Genomic DNA, 15,501 nt, shown 5'->3' on the forward strand with positions numbered 1-15,501 from the left:
CGTACTCTGTGTGAACTTGGGCAAGTCACTTAATTGCTTGGTGCCTCAGTTTCCCCATCAGTAAAATGGGGGACATAATAATCCTTCCACTGTCTATTTTGACTGGGAGCTCTTTGGGGCAGGGACTGTCTCTCCCTGGGGCTGTGCCTTGCCTAGTATGCCAGAGCCATGATCTTGGCTAATGCTTCTGTGGGCCACTGTAACTAAGTAATATAAGTAATTAACAATAATGTGTCAAGAATAGCTTGCATGATTGGCCTCTCATTTAATTTCTTTGGAGGAGGAAACATGCTCCCAAAGTGCTGCATAAATTTATGTCCTTTTATCAGTCACAACAATAAACTTAAATAAACAAACCTTTTAAAAATTTAATTTCCCTCCACCAGATGGTAGTGTTGTCCCAAAGCTTTTCATGTTATTTTGTGGCTAAGTCCCACCCAAAAGGGATACAACATGACAGGGTCCAATTCTGCAAAGGTTTAAGCCTGTGCATAACTTTACTCACATAAGTAAAGTTGTAATTATTTGTATTAAAGGAGCACAACCGAGAATGGGGCCCACCTCACGCTGGGCATTGCATATACCCTGAAGGAGATCAGGACCCCATTCTGCCAGGCATTGCACAGAGTGAAAGACAGTCCTTGTAACCAGAAGCAGACTGGGGAAGTGAAACTAAGGCAAAATGACTCCCCCAAAGTCATACAAGGAGTCAGTGGCAAAGCCAGGAATAGAACCCAGTTCTTCTAGGATAGGGCCAGGGCCGATGAGAGGGGGCAGGGAAGCCGGTACAAATGACTGGGGCCCGGCGGTCCAGAATGGGGCCCGGGGCCTGGCTTCCCCCCACACTCTTGTCGGCCCTGTTTAGCCAGTCCGCCCTTGCTGGAGGGGTCGAAAAATTTTTTTCACCAGGGCCCGAACCCGCTCTTGGCGGCCCTGGATAGGGCCTTATTAGCCACACAGCCAGCCATCTTCTGAAAATTTCAGCCCAACTCAGGGAGCATTGGGAAACATTTAGTTTACCCAGCAGCACAGCTGGTGCAGGACCTTTGACGCTGGAAATGTTCAACTGTAGGTTAACATTCTATTAGCAGGAGAAAAAAACAGACTCAGCAACTTCCAGGTGGCTTTTGTCCTAGGAGCTGCTTGGAAGGATCGGGGCTGGACTTTGATGCTCATTTGTTTGTTGACTTACCAGACTGAGTTACAACCCGTTTGTGGGGTGATCACAATCTTCCCAAATGGTCTCCAAGCAGGTTCCTTGTTTGGGTCATTCCCTCACGAGCAAATTTGCCCCCAGATCATCTCCCTACCGACTGGCTCGCCAGATGTTGCTCCTTCAGACTCAGCTGTTGCTCCTCAGTTTTACTTGGTCTTGACAGGGGCCATCATATGCAAATGTGCCATGAAACGCCCCACTGCGCTTACACAAAAGTGACATTCTGGGCCCCACAAAGTCAATGGGAGTTTTCCAAATTACCTCAATGGGGGTAGGATTTCACTCACACTCCAGTTCAACCACAAGTCACAGTCACGCTCATAGTAGGGAAGGGAACTCGCTCCATTGCACCAATCGGTGGGGCGGGATTCTCTGGTCCGTGTTACGCTAGATGATCTAATAGTCCTTGCTGGCCTCCAGGACAATGTGTAGATGAATTTGTTTGCTGTCTCCGAGAGGCCAGAGTGAGATCTAGAACTGAGAGAACACTAAGCATTGGGGTCTGTTTGTCATCTCACATAGAAATGGATCGATCTATCCCTCCCTCCCCACACAGCCATCTACAGGTAGTTATCCATTCCGATATACCCATCCTCTCTCAGCATACACACCCCTCAATTGGTCGATAGAAAAATTTTGGCCCCAAACTCTGGAAAGCAGAAAAATTTGCCTGAAAACTGAAAATTTTTCAGTTTGGGTGGTTGGTTTTCAATTTTCTAACAAAAAAATTAAAACTTTTCAAGGAACGCAAACATCATTCATGACAATTTCCATTTGCCAAACTCTAACATTCCATTAAAATAAAAAAGTTCAGATGGAAATTTTTTTTAGCAGCCTCTATTCACAAAACCCCTTTGAGGCTGGGATGTTCATTACGGCCATTTTTACAAAGTAGGAAACTGAGGCACAGAGCATAAGTGAGGTAGTGTGTAGGAATAGGGTAGTATCCCTTTAAATAATTGGTGCTGTAGTTGTGCTCACCATGTTCTATGTTTTAGAACCCAACCAAGGAATGCATCTAGGCCTTGCATGTTTTGTATCCTCAGTAAACACTGTTATTTGTACCCCATTGTGCCCGTGTGGTGGCTTTGTGTTATGTAAAGAGCTATAGATCATTTTCTTAGCCTATCGCTTTGACTCCGGTCTTTACATCCCTCCACTGTCTCTCCCTTCTCTTTCACATCAGACCTAAGCCACTTGCCTTCCCTTTCAAGGTCCTTCACGCTCTATCCCCACCTGACCTATCATTCTCATCCGCTATGGAGGTGATGACTCCTGCCTCCAGCCAGCCTATTATACCGGCCTCCATCGCCCAGTGCCCACTAGTTACATTTTCACACAAACCCCTTCATGCTTTCTCCCCTGTGGCCCCTCACGCTTGGGAGGAGCTCCCCACAAACACTTGCAAAGCCACCTCACTGTCCACCTTCAAACTCTCCTCAAATGCTCCATTGCTGGGAGGCCTACGAAAAACTTGACAACAGTCAGGCCACTGGTGGTCTGAGCCCACTGCCTGTCACGCTGCCTCGGATTGCCTTCTAGTTTCCTTCTGCTCCCCTGTCTGGCTGTATCCAACTGTCATCTCTTGCCTTATCCTTGATTGGCAGCTCGCTGGAGTAAGGGCCATCTTTTTGTGCTGGGCCTAGCACCATCGGGTCCTGCTCCAAGGTGCTATGATAGTGCAAATATCACAAGCAGAACAAGCAACTTGCTCAAATATCTGGACTAGAACAGGGAATGGCGGCGCGATCTCCAGAGTCCTAGGGGAGGGCCCTAGTCATGAGGCCGCCTGTCCTCTCTGGAAACTAGCGTAACACTCTGCCAAGTTCCATCTGACCCACTAACTTTCCTGAGCCAGCTAGAAAAACACCCACCGTGACTCCAGTGCATCATGGGTCCTCGACCTTGGTCAGTGAAGCTTCACCAGGGCTCTGACCAAGCTCAAAAAAGACGACCCAACAAATTCCAGCCTGGTCCAAAGGGTGGCTGCAGTCAGGAGAGTGGTGTAGGAATGAGGTGGAAGGGAAAAGGTCACGTGAGTCGGCAGGCAGTCATGCATGTGATGAACTAGAGATGGGCTGTGGAGCTAAGTGCTCTGAGGTCTAGGCTTGCCCCTGCCACAAGTTGCCTTGGGCAGGTCATTTCCCCTCCCCACCCTGTGAGCTTCACCAGGGCAAGGTCTTTCACCAAAGCCTTGCCTAGACTGAGCAAATCCATTGTGCTGGGGTGATACATGTCATCGTGACCAGCACAGCAGGGCTTGAGCTGGGAACCTCCAGAGCTGAATTCACAAGTCGTTACAGGCAGAACTTTCCAGCTGATACCTGTAACAGCACCACCACCCCTGTGAACCACACCTGAGTTATGCTACACTAGATGGGTGAAACTGAGGCACGGAGCGAGTGGAAGCTACTTGCCCAAGGTCACACAGGGAATTGGGCCCAGGTCTCTGCCTTAGCTCAGTGCCTCAACCACAAGACTGGCCTCCTTTGCCCTACAGGAAGCCTCCAGCCTTATATTCACCTATGCAGCAGCCACCAGGGCTCAGGAGCAATGGTTTGGCCACATCAGACAGTAGGGGTCGCCCACTTTGTAGATTCTGCTGGTGGAGCACACTGCAAACACTAGGGGCTCCTTGCATCCCTCCATAGCTTCCTGGGTGCTACCATCCCATCCCCCTCTAGTTCAGGGACTCACTGCAACTCCGACTGCACCCCTTCCTCATGCCCTCCCAGCCCCTCATGCCCCCTCCCTGCATGGCAGGCTCTCTGTGTGCACCCCCCTCCTCCATGGCAGGGGCTCTGTGATCCATTTGACTCTGGCACTGGTGAGATGGCTCTGTGCTGAAAACCTAACCACGTGGCATCAGCCTCTGCATCACCTTAGTGCCTATCCCAGTGAATTCAGCAGCTGAACCTTCCAGAGCTAGTCAGTTGGCTGCATGGGCTGGGTGGGTCTTTCCTGAACTAGCTTGGTGGTCTAGTTGTTACACTAAGGGAACGGTAACTAGGGTCCTTCTCACTGGGATCTAAGGACTAGGACTCCTGGGTTCTAATCCCAGCTGTGGGAGGGCAGTGAGGTCTAGTGGTGACAAAGTGGATTAGGAGTCAGGTCTCCTGATTTTTGTTCTCTGGAAGCCTGGCGGGTTAGAGCAGGGGTGGGGTCAGGACTCCTGGGTTTTATGCCCTGTGATAGGAGGAGAGAGTGTTCTTTCTGCTCTGCACAGCAGTAAAGAGTTGGCAGATCAGTTCGTCAATGGCCACATTCTTGCTGTCTAATGCTTGTGCCAAGCTTCTAATAAGCCAGCAACTTACAGCGTGACTAAATGGTTCAGCCATCTGCAAATCTGCTTTGCTGGCCCTGCCATGAGAAAGGCTGCTGCTTTCTCCCATCATGCAGCAAGACGGGGTGTGCTGGAGCTGACACCATCATGGACGGGGTCTTTGGGGGTGGGGCAGTGGGTTCATGCCATAGCTTCTGCCCCACCCTGACTCAACTCCCAAATCAAATTCCCCCAGTGCATCCCCCTTGCAACGAGCTGCAGCTGAGAAACTGGCCTTCGGCCCCCTCCATAAAGCAGTGCAGAACTGAGCGGGGTATCCAAGTTCAGTTAGTTTGGCTTTCTTTGAGTTGGGTTATGACACTGCATTGAGACTTAGGAAATTCGGGGTCAATTCCTAGCTCTGACACAGACTTCCTGTGTGACCTTGGGCAAGTCACTGCATCACTCTGGGCCTCAGTTTCAGCTCATCTGTGAAATGGGGAGAATGATCCTTCCCTTGTCAATTTAGTGTGTAAGATCTTTGGCGCAAGGGCTGTTTCGCACCATACATCGGTGCAGCACCTGGCAGGATGGGGCCTTGATCTCGGTCAGGTGGTCTGTGCAGCACTTGGCAGGATGGGGCCCTGATCTCAGCCAAAGTCTGTGCAGCGCCAGGCACGATGGGGCCCTGATTTTGGTCAGGGTCTGTACAACACCTGGCATGACAGGGCCCTGATCTCGATCAGGGGGCCTGTGCAGCGCCTGGCCCAACAAGGGCCCTGATCTCTGTTGAGCCCTGGGAGTGCTTCCGTAACAAATAAATATCAAAGATCGAAGAGGCAGAAGAGGACAGACTGCAGCTGCAATAGGCCGGTGTGCCTGTTTCCTTCTTACAAAGCACCAGTCACCAGTTGGGACAAATCCTGCAGCTCTTACTAGGGCTAAACTCCAAGGCCCGATGTGGTCTTTGTACCAGGACAGGGTCCCTTTAACTAGTGACTGGCACTTGCCAGTTTAGCAACCTGCAACACTGTCCAAACTCTGTTCAGTGGGACCATCTAATCTAGCCCTCGTAGTTGGACCGGCTTTGAATAATGAGGAGTAGCCATGAAACATTATGTGGTGAATTAACGAGGCTCTGAATAAAGTCAGTTGCCTGGGGCATGTGGCTCTATAGAGATGCATTGATTGGCAGGTCAACTGGTGATGCAGCTGGGAGGTAAATGCCAACATCTTCATGGCCTTTGAATTTGGGGGGCCAAACCATGGCCTGGTTTTCAGTCGCAGCTGAAGCCAGTGGGAACTGTGGTGGTGTACAGATAGGGACTGAGGTACTATGGTGATAGGAAGGCAGATAGGAACCTCCATAGAACAGAATCTGCATAGACCTCACCCGAGATTGGAGCCCCATTGTGTCTGGCGCTGCACAGACCTTGGTCCCATTGTGTGACACACAGCGATAGACTGACCCTGCCCCAAAGAGCTCACAGTCTAAACAGACAGCTGGGGAAACTGAGGTATGGGGAGTTTTACATCTGGGATTTTTTCCTGAGTCATGGCCCAGTGCCTTACCCACAACACCATCCTTCCAACACAGAACTAAGGCCATGCAATTATCCGTCCAACCCCCGGGACCGGCCTATAGTGGGTGTTTTGCCAGGCTAAGGAGCTCAGGCTTTGAATGGAGCAGCTCCACCCCCAGGTCTTGACATGCAGTCCCCAGCATCTGCTACCTCCTCTGCTTCTGGTGTAACTACATTTGGCTTCGACCTGCTACCACTGGCTCTGCTGAACCGATGCACAGGTTGTCATTCCTATCCAGCAGATGAACAATGGCCTTGTGGGAAAGAATTGGGATCCAGGAGATCCCTTGAGCAAATCACATCATCGCTCTGTGCCTCCGTTTCCCTGTTTGTAAAATGGGGGAGAATTATCTTTCTTTGGTTGCCTAGACTGAGCTCATCAGGGTAGGGACTGTCTCTCGCTGTGTGTCTGTGCGGTGCCTGCCACAACAGGCTCTGTGCAGCACCTGGCACAAGAAGGGGACCCTGATCTCAGTCAGGATCTGTAGAACACCCAGCACAAGAGGAGGGCCCTGATCTCGGTAGGATCTGTGGAGCGCCCGGCACAAGAGGGGGGACCTGATCTCGGTCAGGATCCGTGGAGCATCCTTCATGACTGGAGGGGGCGAGAGCACTAATCGCAGTGCCTTAACTGCAGGGCCATCTTAGATTTAATTTTTCCTCCACTTTCCCAGATCAATGTGCTCATGCAGCCGTCTCTGATGGCTGAAGCCAGGCAAATGTGTCACAAGCCACCCGCAACGCTCCCGAATGGGAGAGACCAGACCTGGGCACTTTGACATCTAAAACCCACAGGCCTTTTACCCAGCCACCCAGAGCCCTGTACATTTCTGAACACAGTCCCTCCAGCAGAGAGCACTGGTGCATTTCCCTTCTCAGCCCCTCTCGGATTCCAGAAGGCTGGCTTTCCCTGACTTTGCTCTGTGGGAATGTCACAATTCTCAGCCCCAAGCCTTAGACTGAACCTGTCCTCCAGCAAGACCCAGGGCACTTTCCTCTGCTGCATTTTTCTCCATTTGCCCCTTAATTTTTTTCAGATTTTTTCCCTTTTAATTTTAATGAATCCCTTAAAACAGGAGTAAAACCTTAACCAAATGAGCTGATTAAAGCTTATATAATCCTCTCAAGGATCCTTAAATCAGGATCTCTTTGTCGCAAGGCGGAAAACAGGAATCTAGGAAGGTTTCACCACCCTTAGCAAAGGTGCCTAGTGACATTTGCAAAGCAGGTGACTGATGGTGCATTTTAACAAGCCCTGTTTTGTTTGCCATAGAAGGGACACCAGTTCTGCTGGGCTACCTGGAAGATTCACAGACACAGGGACTCTAATCTCAAGCCACAGGTGAAAATCCATGGCAGACGCACCTCGATCAAACTAAAAAGCTCTTTTGCCAGCTCTCCTGTGGATTTTTCAGCACTGGGAGCAACTCCGCAGCAGCGTCTTAGGTAAACGCCAAATCTCTCCAGGGCTCCAAGGACTCTTCCATCAGCCTTCTAAAGCCCCAATCTGTTGCACACCAGATTCCCCTTGAGGGGAGTGTCCTCCGGACCATTGGATCTAGGAGCGTGACATTCAATTAAAGAAGGAGACGCATTAGCTCAGAGGCAGCAGCAGCCCCTTAATCACCGTTCTGGTTTGAGATCCATGCAGCTCTGGAAGTATTTTGAATCCTGAAGTATTTTTTGTAGCCTGGTGTTATTTCTGAGGGCAAGGTGCTTCCAGCGGGACCATGTCTTTTGCCGAATTCTTACACCAGGTGGGCGGTATGGGACGTTTTCAAATTATCCACACAATGTTGCTTACCATCCCCATCGTGCTGATGGCCAGCCACAACCTCCTGCAGAACTTCACTGCCGCCATCCCAGGGCACCACTGCCAAGTCCATATCGATGCCAACAACACCCGCTACCCTAATGCCACCCTGCACCTGGACTCCCAGGACCTGCTCCGGGTCGCCATCCCCATGGACAGGAACCGGCAGCCAGAGAAGTGCCGCCGCTTTGTCACTGCTCAGTGGCAGCTCCTAGACCCCAATGTCACCGAGCCCAATGGAACTCAGCTGGACACAGAGCCCTGCACAGAGGGATGGACCTATGATAGGAGCATGTTCACCTCCACCATCATTACTGAGGTGAGACATACTCCGCTGCTAGGGACTAGTTGGAACGGGCAGTTGGGGGCACCGGGCGCCATTAATATTGAGGTGCTCTGGGATCAGAGAGAGGAGGACCGCATAAATAAATAGGTAGACAATGGGATGTGAATGGGACAGGGAGACACAGGGGTTTGTATGGGGATACAAATACAGCAAAACACAAAATCTTCAATAAGTTGTTGGAATGTGTTGGAGACAACTTGTTTCAAAACGTGTGTGTGTGTGTGTGAGGGGGGGTGTCAGCTGTTTTAGACTTGATTCTGACTAGCCGAGGAATTGGTTGAGAATCTGAAGATGGAAGGCAATTTGAGTGAAAGTGATCATGAAATGAGAGATTTCATGATTCAAAGGAAAGGAAGGAGTGAGAGCAGTAGAATAAGGACAATGGCCTTCAAAAAAGCCAATTTTAACAAACTCAGAGAACTGGCAGGTGGGTACCCAGGGGAAGAAAATCTAAGGGAAAAAGGAGTTCAGGAGGGCTGGCAGTTTCTTAAAGAGACAATATTAAAGGCACAACAGCAAACCATCCAGTTACACAGGAAAGACAGTAAGAAAGGTCAGAGGCCAATATGGCCCATCAGGAGATCTTTAATGACCTGAAAATCAAAAAGGAAACCTACAAAAAATGGAAACATGGACTAATGGCTAAGGATGAGTACAAAAGAATAGTGCAAGTATGAAGGGACAAGATAAGAAAGACTAAGGCACAAAATGAGTTACACCTAGCAAGGGATATAAAAGCTGAATATATAAGTGAATATTCTATAAATACATCAGGAGCAAGAGAAAAGCAAAGGAAAATGTAGGTCCTTTACTTAGCAGGGAAGGAGAGCTACTAATGGATGACATTAAGAAGACTGAAGAGTTTAATGCTCATTTTGCTTCAGTCTTCACTGAAAAGGATAATTGTGACAAGATGTTTAACAGATTTAACATTAAGAACCAGAGGGAAGGAACACAAGCCAGAATAGGGAAAGAACAGATTCAAGAATATTTAGACAAGTTAGATGTATTCAAGTTGGCAAGGCCAGATGAAATTCACCCTGGGGTACTTAAGGAACTACCTGCAACAATCTTGAAACCATTAGTGTTTATCCTTGAGAACTCAAGGAGGATGGGTGAGGTCTCAGAGGACTGGAGAAGGGTAAATGTACCTATTTCTAAAAAGGGAAACAAAGAAGGCCTGGGGAATCATAGATCAGTCGGCCCACTACCATACTGGAACATATTATTTAACAATCAGTTTGTAAGCACCTAGAGCAGGGGTTCTCAAACTGGGGGTCGGGACCCCTCAGGGGGTCGCGAGGTTATTACCTGGGGGGTCACAAGCTGTCAGCCTCCACCCCAAACCGCACTTTGCCTCCAGCATTTATAATGGTGTTAAATATATTAAAAAGTATTTTTAATTTATAAAGGGGATCACACTCAGAGGTTTGTTGTGTGAAAGGGGTCACCAGTAAAAAAGTTTGAGAGCCTCTGACCTAGAGAATAATAGCGTTGTAAATAATAGCCAACATGGATTTGTCAAGAACAAATCATGCCAAACCAACCTAATTTCCTTCTTTGACAGAGTAACTGGCTAGTGGATGTGGGGAAGCAGTAGATGTGATAGGTCTTGATTTTAGTAAGGCTTTTGACACAGTCCCCCATGATATGCAAATTAGGGAAATGTGGTCTAGATGAAACTACTATAAGGGGGGTGCATATCTGGCTGAAAGACCATTTTCAGAATGGTAATCAATGGTTCGCTGTCACATTGGGAGGATATATCTAGTGGGGTTCCCCAGGGTCTGGTACTATTTGACATTTTCATTTAGTGACTCGGATCATGCTGCGGAAAGTATGTTTATCAATTCTGCAGGTGACACCATGATGGGAGGGGTTGCAAGCACTTCGAAGGGCAGGATTAGAAATCAAAAGGACCGTGGCAAGTTGGAGAAATGTCTATATCACAGGGTGACATTGGTTCTCTGAGAGGGAGCAGGGCCAGTGCACCTGTGCTTGGTCAGCGTATCACGATTGGGCTTTAGAGGGGGGACGCCTGGGTGCATCAGGCCTCGTCAGTTAGGAAAGAGAGAGTAGACATGGGGAGCTGCTGCTGGCTCCCTGGGAACAGGAACACAGGCCAGAAGCAGGAAGTTCTGTGGGATGGGAGAGACTTGGTGAGACAGAGCCAGGGAGCTGCAAGAATCAGGGAGTTGCTAAGAGATCTCTGGGAGGGGAGGCAGTGGAAACCTGCTGGGGAAAAAGGACCTTCCAAGGAGAAAGCTCTGGGAGGTGGTGCTCAGGGAACAGAGCATGGAAGACTCCTGCAGGAACCACTGAAAGGTAAAGGGGAAAAAACCCTGGAATTAGGGTGACCATATTTCTTAAAGTAAAAACAGGATGGCCCAGAGCTCCCCCGAGCCACTCCCCCCATCCCTCTGCGCATAAGGCTCGCCAAAGCTGCCTTCCCTATGCCACCCAGGGCTGAAACTGACTCGCTGAGCTCCGTGCCACCCGCAGCGAGGTTGGGGCTGACCCCCCCAAGCTCTGCGGCTCCTGGGGCTGGGGCTGACCCACCGAGTTCCACGCCGCCCAGGGGGTCAGCTCTGAAGAAGGCAGCACTGCCCACTAGCAGCAAATTTCTCTGCCTTCCTGCTGGCGGGAGCATTGGCTTCAGTTGAGCCCCTGGACAGCAGCCCTCACTCTCCGCTCTGCCTTGCAGCCGGGACAAATGCCCAGTTTTGGCAAAAAAGTAGGGATAGCCAGGACAGAGCTGAAAAATGGGACTGTCACGGCCAAACTGGGACATGGTCACCCTACCTGGAAGCTGTAGCCCAGGGTGGGCTGAGGAACTGTTTGTGTTGTGTTTGCCCAACACCTGGAGAGGTAAAAGTGCCTGAGAAGAGACTCTGGGTGTGGCAGTGGGGTCTCTGGGAGCTGGGAAGCAGGGCACCTTGTTACAGTCTGAAATCAACACAATGAAATTCAGTAAAGGCAAGTGCAAAGTACTGCACTTAGGAAGGAAATATCCAATGCACAGCTACAGAAAGAAGACTAACTGGCAAAGCAGTCGTACTGCTGGGAATGAGCTGAGGGTTATGACAGACAGGGCCAGCTCCAGGCACCAGCCGAGCAAGCTCGTGCTTGGGGCGGCAGATTCCCTTTTCTGTTCTTTTTCTTTTTCTTTTTGGTTTGCCACTCCGGCCACCCTGTAGGAGTCAGCGGCGCAGAGGAGGGGAGTGCCCTGCAGCAAACTCGGCAGGGCAGCCTGCATCCTTCCCTCCCAGCCGACCGGAGCAGTGCAGAGCCCTCCCGGCAGGCAGCACAGCGGGAGGGACCACGTGGCGAGCGTCCCGCTGAAGCCCTGGCCGCCCCCATTCTCTCTCTCCCACCACTCCCTCCCCCTCCCCACTGCTAGACTGGGCGTGCACTCCGCTGCACGTCTGCAGCACAGGGTGTCCCCCTGCACCCTGGCTCCGGCCGCCCTGCAGGTTTTTTTTTTTTTTCTTCCTGCTTTGCTGCTCTGGCCACCCCGCAGGTGTTTTGTGTGTGTGTGTGTGTATGTGTGTGTGTGCTTTGCCGCTCCGGCCGCCCCGCAGGTGTTTTGTGTGTGTGTGCTTTGCCGCTCCGGCCGTCCCGCAGGTGTTTTTTTTTACTTGAGTTCAGCACCTGCAGCTCTGCTTACCCAGGGCCCCGCCAGCCATTAGAAAGCAAAGTACGATTTATTCAGAATGAAAGCATTATAGAAAACCATCCCTTGAAAACAATCAACAGTTTATACATGTGCCTGTCTTATCTGGCAGTCACCCATCTTCCAAATGGGGGTAGGAACACAATACTTCAAACCCTTCCCGTTCCTTTTGGGCACAGCATTAGGTCAGTTCTTGGATTAGGTGAGAATGATCACTTCATACCTTTCTCAGTCCTCTGTGTGGTCACCTTTGTCCACCAGTTCAAACCAGGGTTATGCAATTTCCCCCAAGGGCTGAGGCTTCTCCAGATTTGTTTAACCCCGTTACTCACCCAGGAACCCGGAATACCAACCCTAGCCCATACAGCTAACAGACAGCATTTATACAGGTGAGATAGTAGTGAAAGACATTCCATGTGTCTGTAATATCTATCCCAAGACACACCCATCATCTATCACCATACAAACCCCTCTCTGTTTCTCACAGGCCTATTACTATGGTGTTTGTTACTCTAACTGCTTTTGCAAAATCAGCATCACCAATGCATCTTTTGGGAGGGGAAAATGGTCAGGGCAGGGATGGCAGCCAGGGACAAGAACCCCTGGGCTGCTCTAACACATGTCCTGCTTCCCATGGCCCCTGGGAGGAAGAGAATAGCCAGAGTGCCGTGCATTCTGGCCAGGTGCCCATTCTCCCCCTGCATCAGCCCTTATTCCAGCTCCACACCAGCCAGGGAGGCACTTAGCTCAGTGGGGATTCCTAGGGGGCCACACCCACCCACTTTAAGGCTCCTTTACATTGCCAGAGAGGCACAGAGGGGCCTGAGCATGAGTGAGAATCAGCCCCTGTGATTCCAGTGGGAGTTGCACCAGGGGAGTGAGAACAGAGCACCAGAGACTGTGTTGCACAGCCCAGCATGTGTAATGACAGCAACCACTGTTGTACATGGACATCAGACACCGAGGACACTTTGTGAGCTCACAGCCCACAGGCTGTGACTTGTTGCAATGCTCCAGTGCTTCAGGATCTGACCACCAGCCACTGGGCCTCTGCAGAAATTACTGACTTGCTCTCTGTCTCCCTTCCCCCACCTGCAGTGGGACCTGGTGTGTAACTTGCGGAAGTTCCGGCAGATGGCTCAGTCAATCTACATGGCTGGGGTGCTGCTGGGAGCTCTCGTGCTAGGCGGTCTCTCTGACAGGTAAGCACAGGACAGCACAGGACATGGACTCAGGAGACCTGCGTTCTATTCCCTGCTCTGTTGTGTGATCTGGGGAAAATCCCCCCCACCTCTCTCTGCCCCACCTTTCCTTCTGGTACTCTGTCTGTTTGGGGCAAGCTCTCTGGGATGGTCTCTCACTACAGCTCCGGGCAGTGTCCAGCGCAATGGGGCCCTGATCTCAGTCAGGGGCGGAGCAGTGCTGTCATAATAGAGCTCTGTTCTCACTGGGTCTGTGCAGCATCTGGCGCAATGGAGCCCCAGTTTCAGTTGGGACCTCCCGGTCCTAGTGAATTAGCCCAATGATCTGTGTTATACAGGAAGTGAGACTGGACAATCTAATGCTCCCATCTAGCCTTAAAATCTGTCAACCATCACTCCACATTGTCCCCATCTGGTTCATGGTCAATTGTCCATGGCAACCCAGCTGGACATGCCAGCTGGAAGCCAATGGTCCTATCAGCCCCGAGAATCACCTCCTCTCCAATCACATCACAACCCATTTGACCCACAGCCGAGCCCTGACCACTACCTCAATGCCTGTTACTTATTCCCTTCTCTGTCCCCCTTTGCCATAGGTTTGGACGCAAGGCAATGCTGATCTGGTCCTTTCTGCAGCTGGCTGTGATGGGAACCTGCACGGCCTTCTCCCCCAGTTACATCTCCTACTGTATCTTCCGCTTCCTGGGTGGGATGGCACTGTCTGGCTTTGGGCTCAGCATCGCCTGCCTGAGTAAGCCCTGCCTCTTTGGCAGCTAGGTCTTAAGCTTCTCACCTCAACCCTTAACAGATACTGTGACTGATGTACTAAAAGGTGCAGTACCACTTGCTGGCACTGGGGATCTCCTGGTGGCTCAGTACACCTGCATGACCCAGGGGCCTGCAGGTAGCAGAGAGAGGAAGTGCAGAGCATGCAAGCAGGCTCCCATGGGGTATTGGGCTGTTTGCACATTCTCCTTGCTACCTCTGCAGCTGCCCGGGGCTATGGGCTGAAGCAGCTCCAGCCTCACAGGGTGTAATACCACCTGCTACCACTGGGGGAGCTGCAGCTCTGGAGGCTGCAATATCCCTGGCTACCACTGGGGGTCTTAAGGTAGCAGGGGCAAGAGTTGCTGTCTCCAGTATGGCTATTTCAGCTCAAAGTACAGAGCTGTACATTCCCTCTGCTGCAGCCCTGCAGGGTGCAGTAACAGGTGGTGCCAGTGGGTCCGAGGAGAGTCAGGGCTAGCAGTATCCTGCCCATGGACAGGTTAAACAAGGTTCCTTTCCTTGCAGTTGTGGAGTGGATCCCCACTGAGTTCCGCACCATCACCATTGCCATCACAGGATTCGTCTACACCCTGGGCCAGATCCTACTGGCGGGCTTGGCATATGGCATCCCAGACTGGCGCTGGCTCCAGCTGACTGTGTCTTTGCCTTTCTTCTTCTTCTTCATCTATGCCTGGTACGTGTCTCTGGAAACCTCTCCTTCTAGGCGCAAGTGCTGTCCTCTTTCCTTGAGGTTGTTAGCAGACAGCGTGGGAGTGGTGTCTAGTGGTTAGAGCTGGGAGTCAGGACTCCTGGATTCTATTCTCAACTCTGAGAAAAGTGGATTTACAGCAGGGAACTAGGAGCCAGGCATTTGGGCTTCAAGAGGGTGGCGCAGAGGACTCCTGGGTTCTGTTTCTGGTTCTGCTGCTGACTCCTTGGGCAAGTTCCTGCTCCTGTCTGTGCCTCAATTTCCCCCTCTGTAGCACAGGGATAATTATCTTGTGCTGCATTACACTTCAGCTGATCCTGCTTTGAGGACCCCATCGAAGTTGTGGGTCACATCACTGACCTTGGCTCTGCAGGAGAAACATTTGACTATCCTTTTTCAACAGGTGGTTCGCAGAATCTGCCCGCTGGCTGGCTCTGGCAGGTAAAGCTGACAGAGCAGTGAAGGTGCTCCAAAGGGTCGCCAGAGTGAATGGGAAACGGGAAGAAGGGGAGAAGATTACCACAGAGGTAAAGAGACCCAATGGAGTCTTTAATGAAGGGCTTGATCCTCAGGTGGTCTAACCGGACACAACTCCACTGGAGTCATTCATTTACACCAGCTGAGGATCAGGCCATTTAACTTTTTAACCTATCAGAGGACATAGAACTAGGGCCTGTCCCACCAGATTTTGGGCACGGGGCAAAGGCGATTGAAGAAACCCTGATATCAACAGAGAGCTGGCACAGCCCTGGCTTCCTCCCTTGCTCCAAAGTGACATTAACTTAGTCCCCTGTGGATATTTGTCCATGGTATAAAACCAGCACATCCTGTCACACAACTGCCAGTCTGGGCTCAGAGGAGGCCCAGGGCTGGGATAGCACCTGCGGCTGTGGCTCAGGATTGAGGGGCACTGGCAGAGTGAGGGGGGG

At 51.0% G+C, this 15,501-nt stretch overlaps 1 protein-coding gene across 1 annotated transcript; it reads left to right on the top strand.

Moving 5' to 3' along the window:
• The first annotated feature begins 6,933 nt into the window (after positions 1 to 6,933).
• Positions 6,934 to 15,153, top strand: LOC117880009 (solute carrier family 22 member 6-A-like). Its single transcript, XM_034775637.1, has 5 exons — positions 6,934 to 8,193; positions 12,992 to 13,095; positions 13,692 to 13,846; positions 14,389 to 14,557; positions 14,976 to 15,153. Exons 1-5 carry the CDS (start codon positions 7,792 to 7,794, stop codon positions 15,151 to 15,153), a joined length of 1,008 nt encoding a protein of 335 aa, XP_034631528.1. The 5' UTR covers positions 6,934 to 7,791.
• The last annotated feature ends 348 nt before the right edge of the window (positions 15,154 to 15,501 follow it).

Source organism: Trachemys scripta, chromosome 7 (genome assembly GCF_013100865.1).
Source record: "Trachemys scripta elegans isolate TJP31775 chromosome 7, CAS_Tse_1.0, whole genome shotgun sequence".
NCBI lineage: Eukaryota > Metazoa > Chordata > Testudines > Emydidae > Trachemys > Trachemys scripta.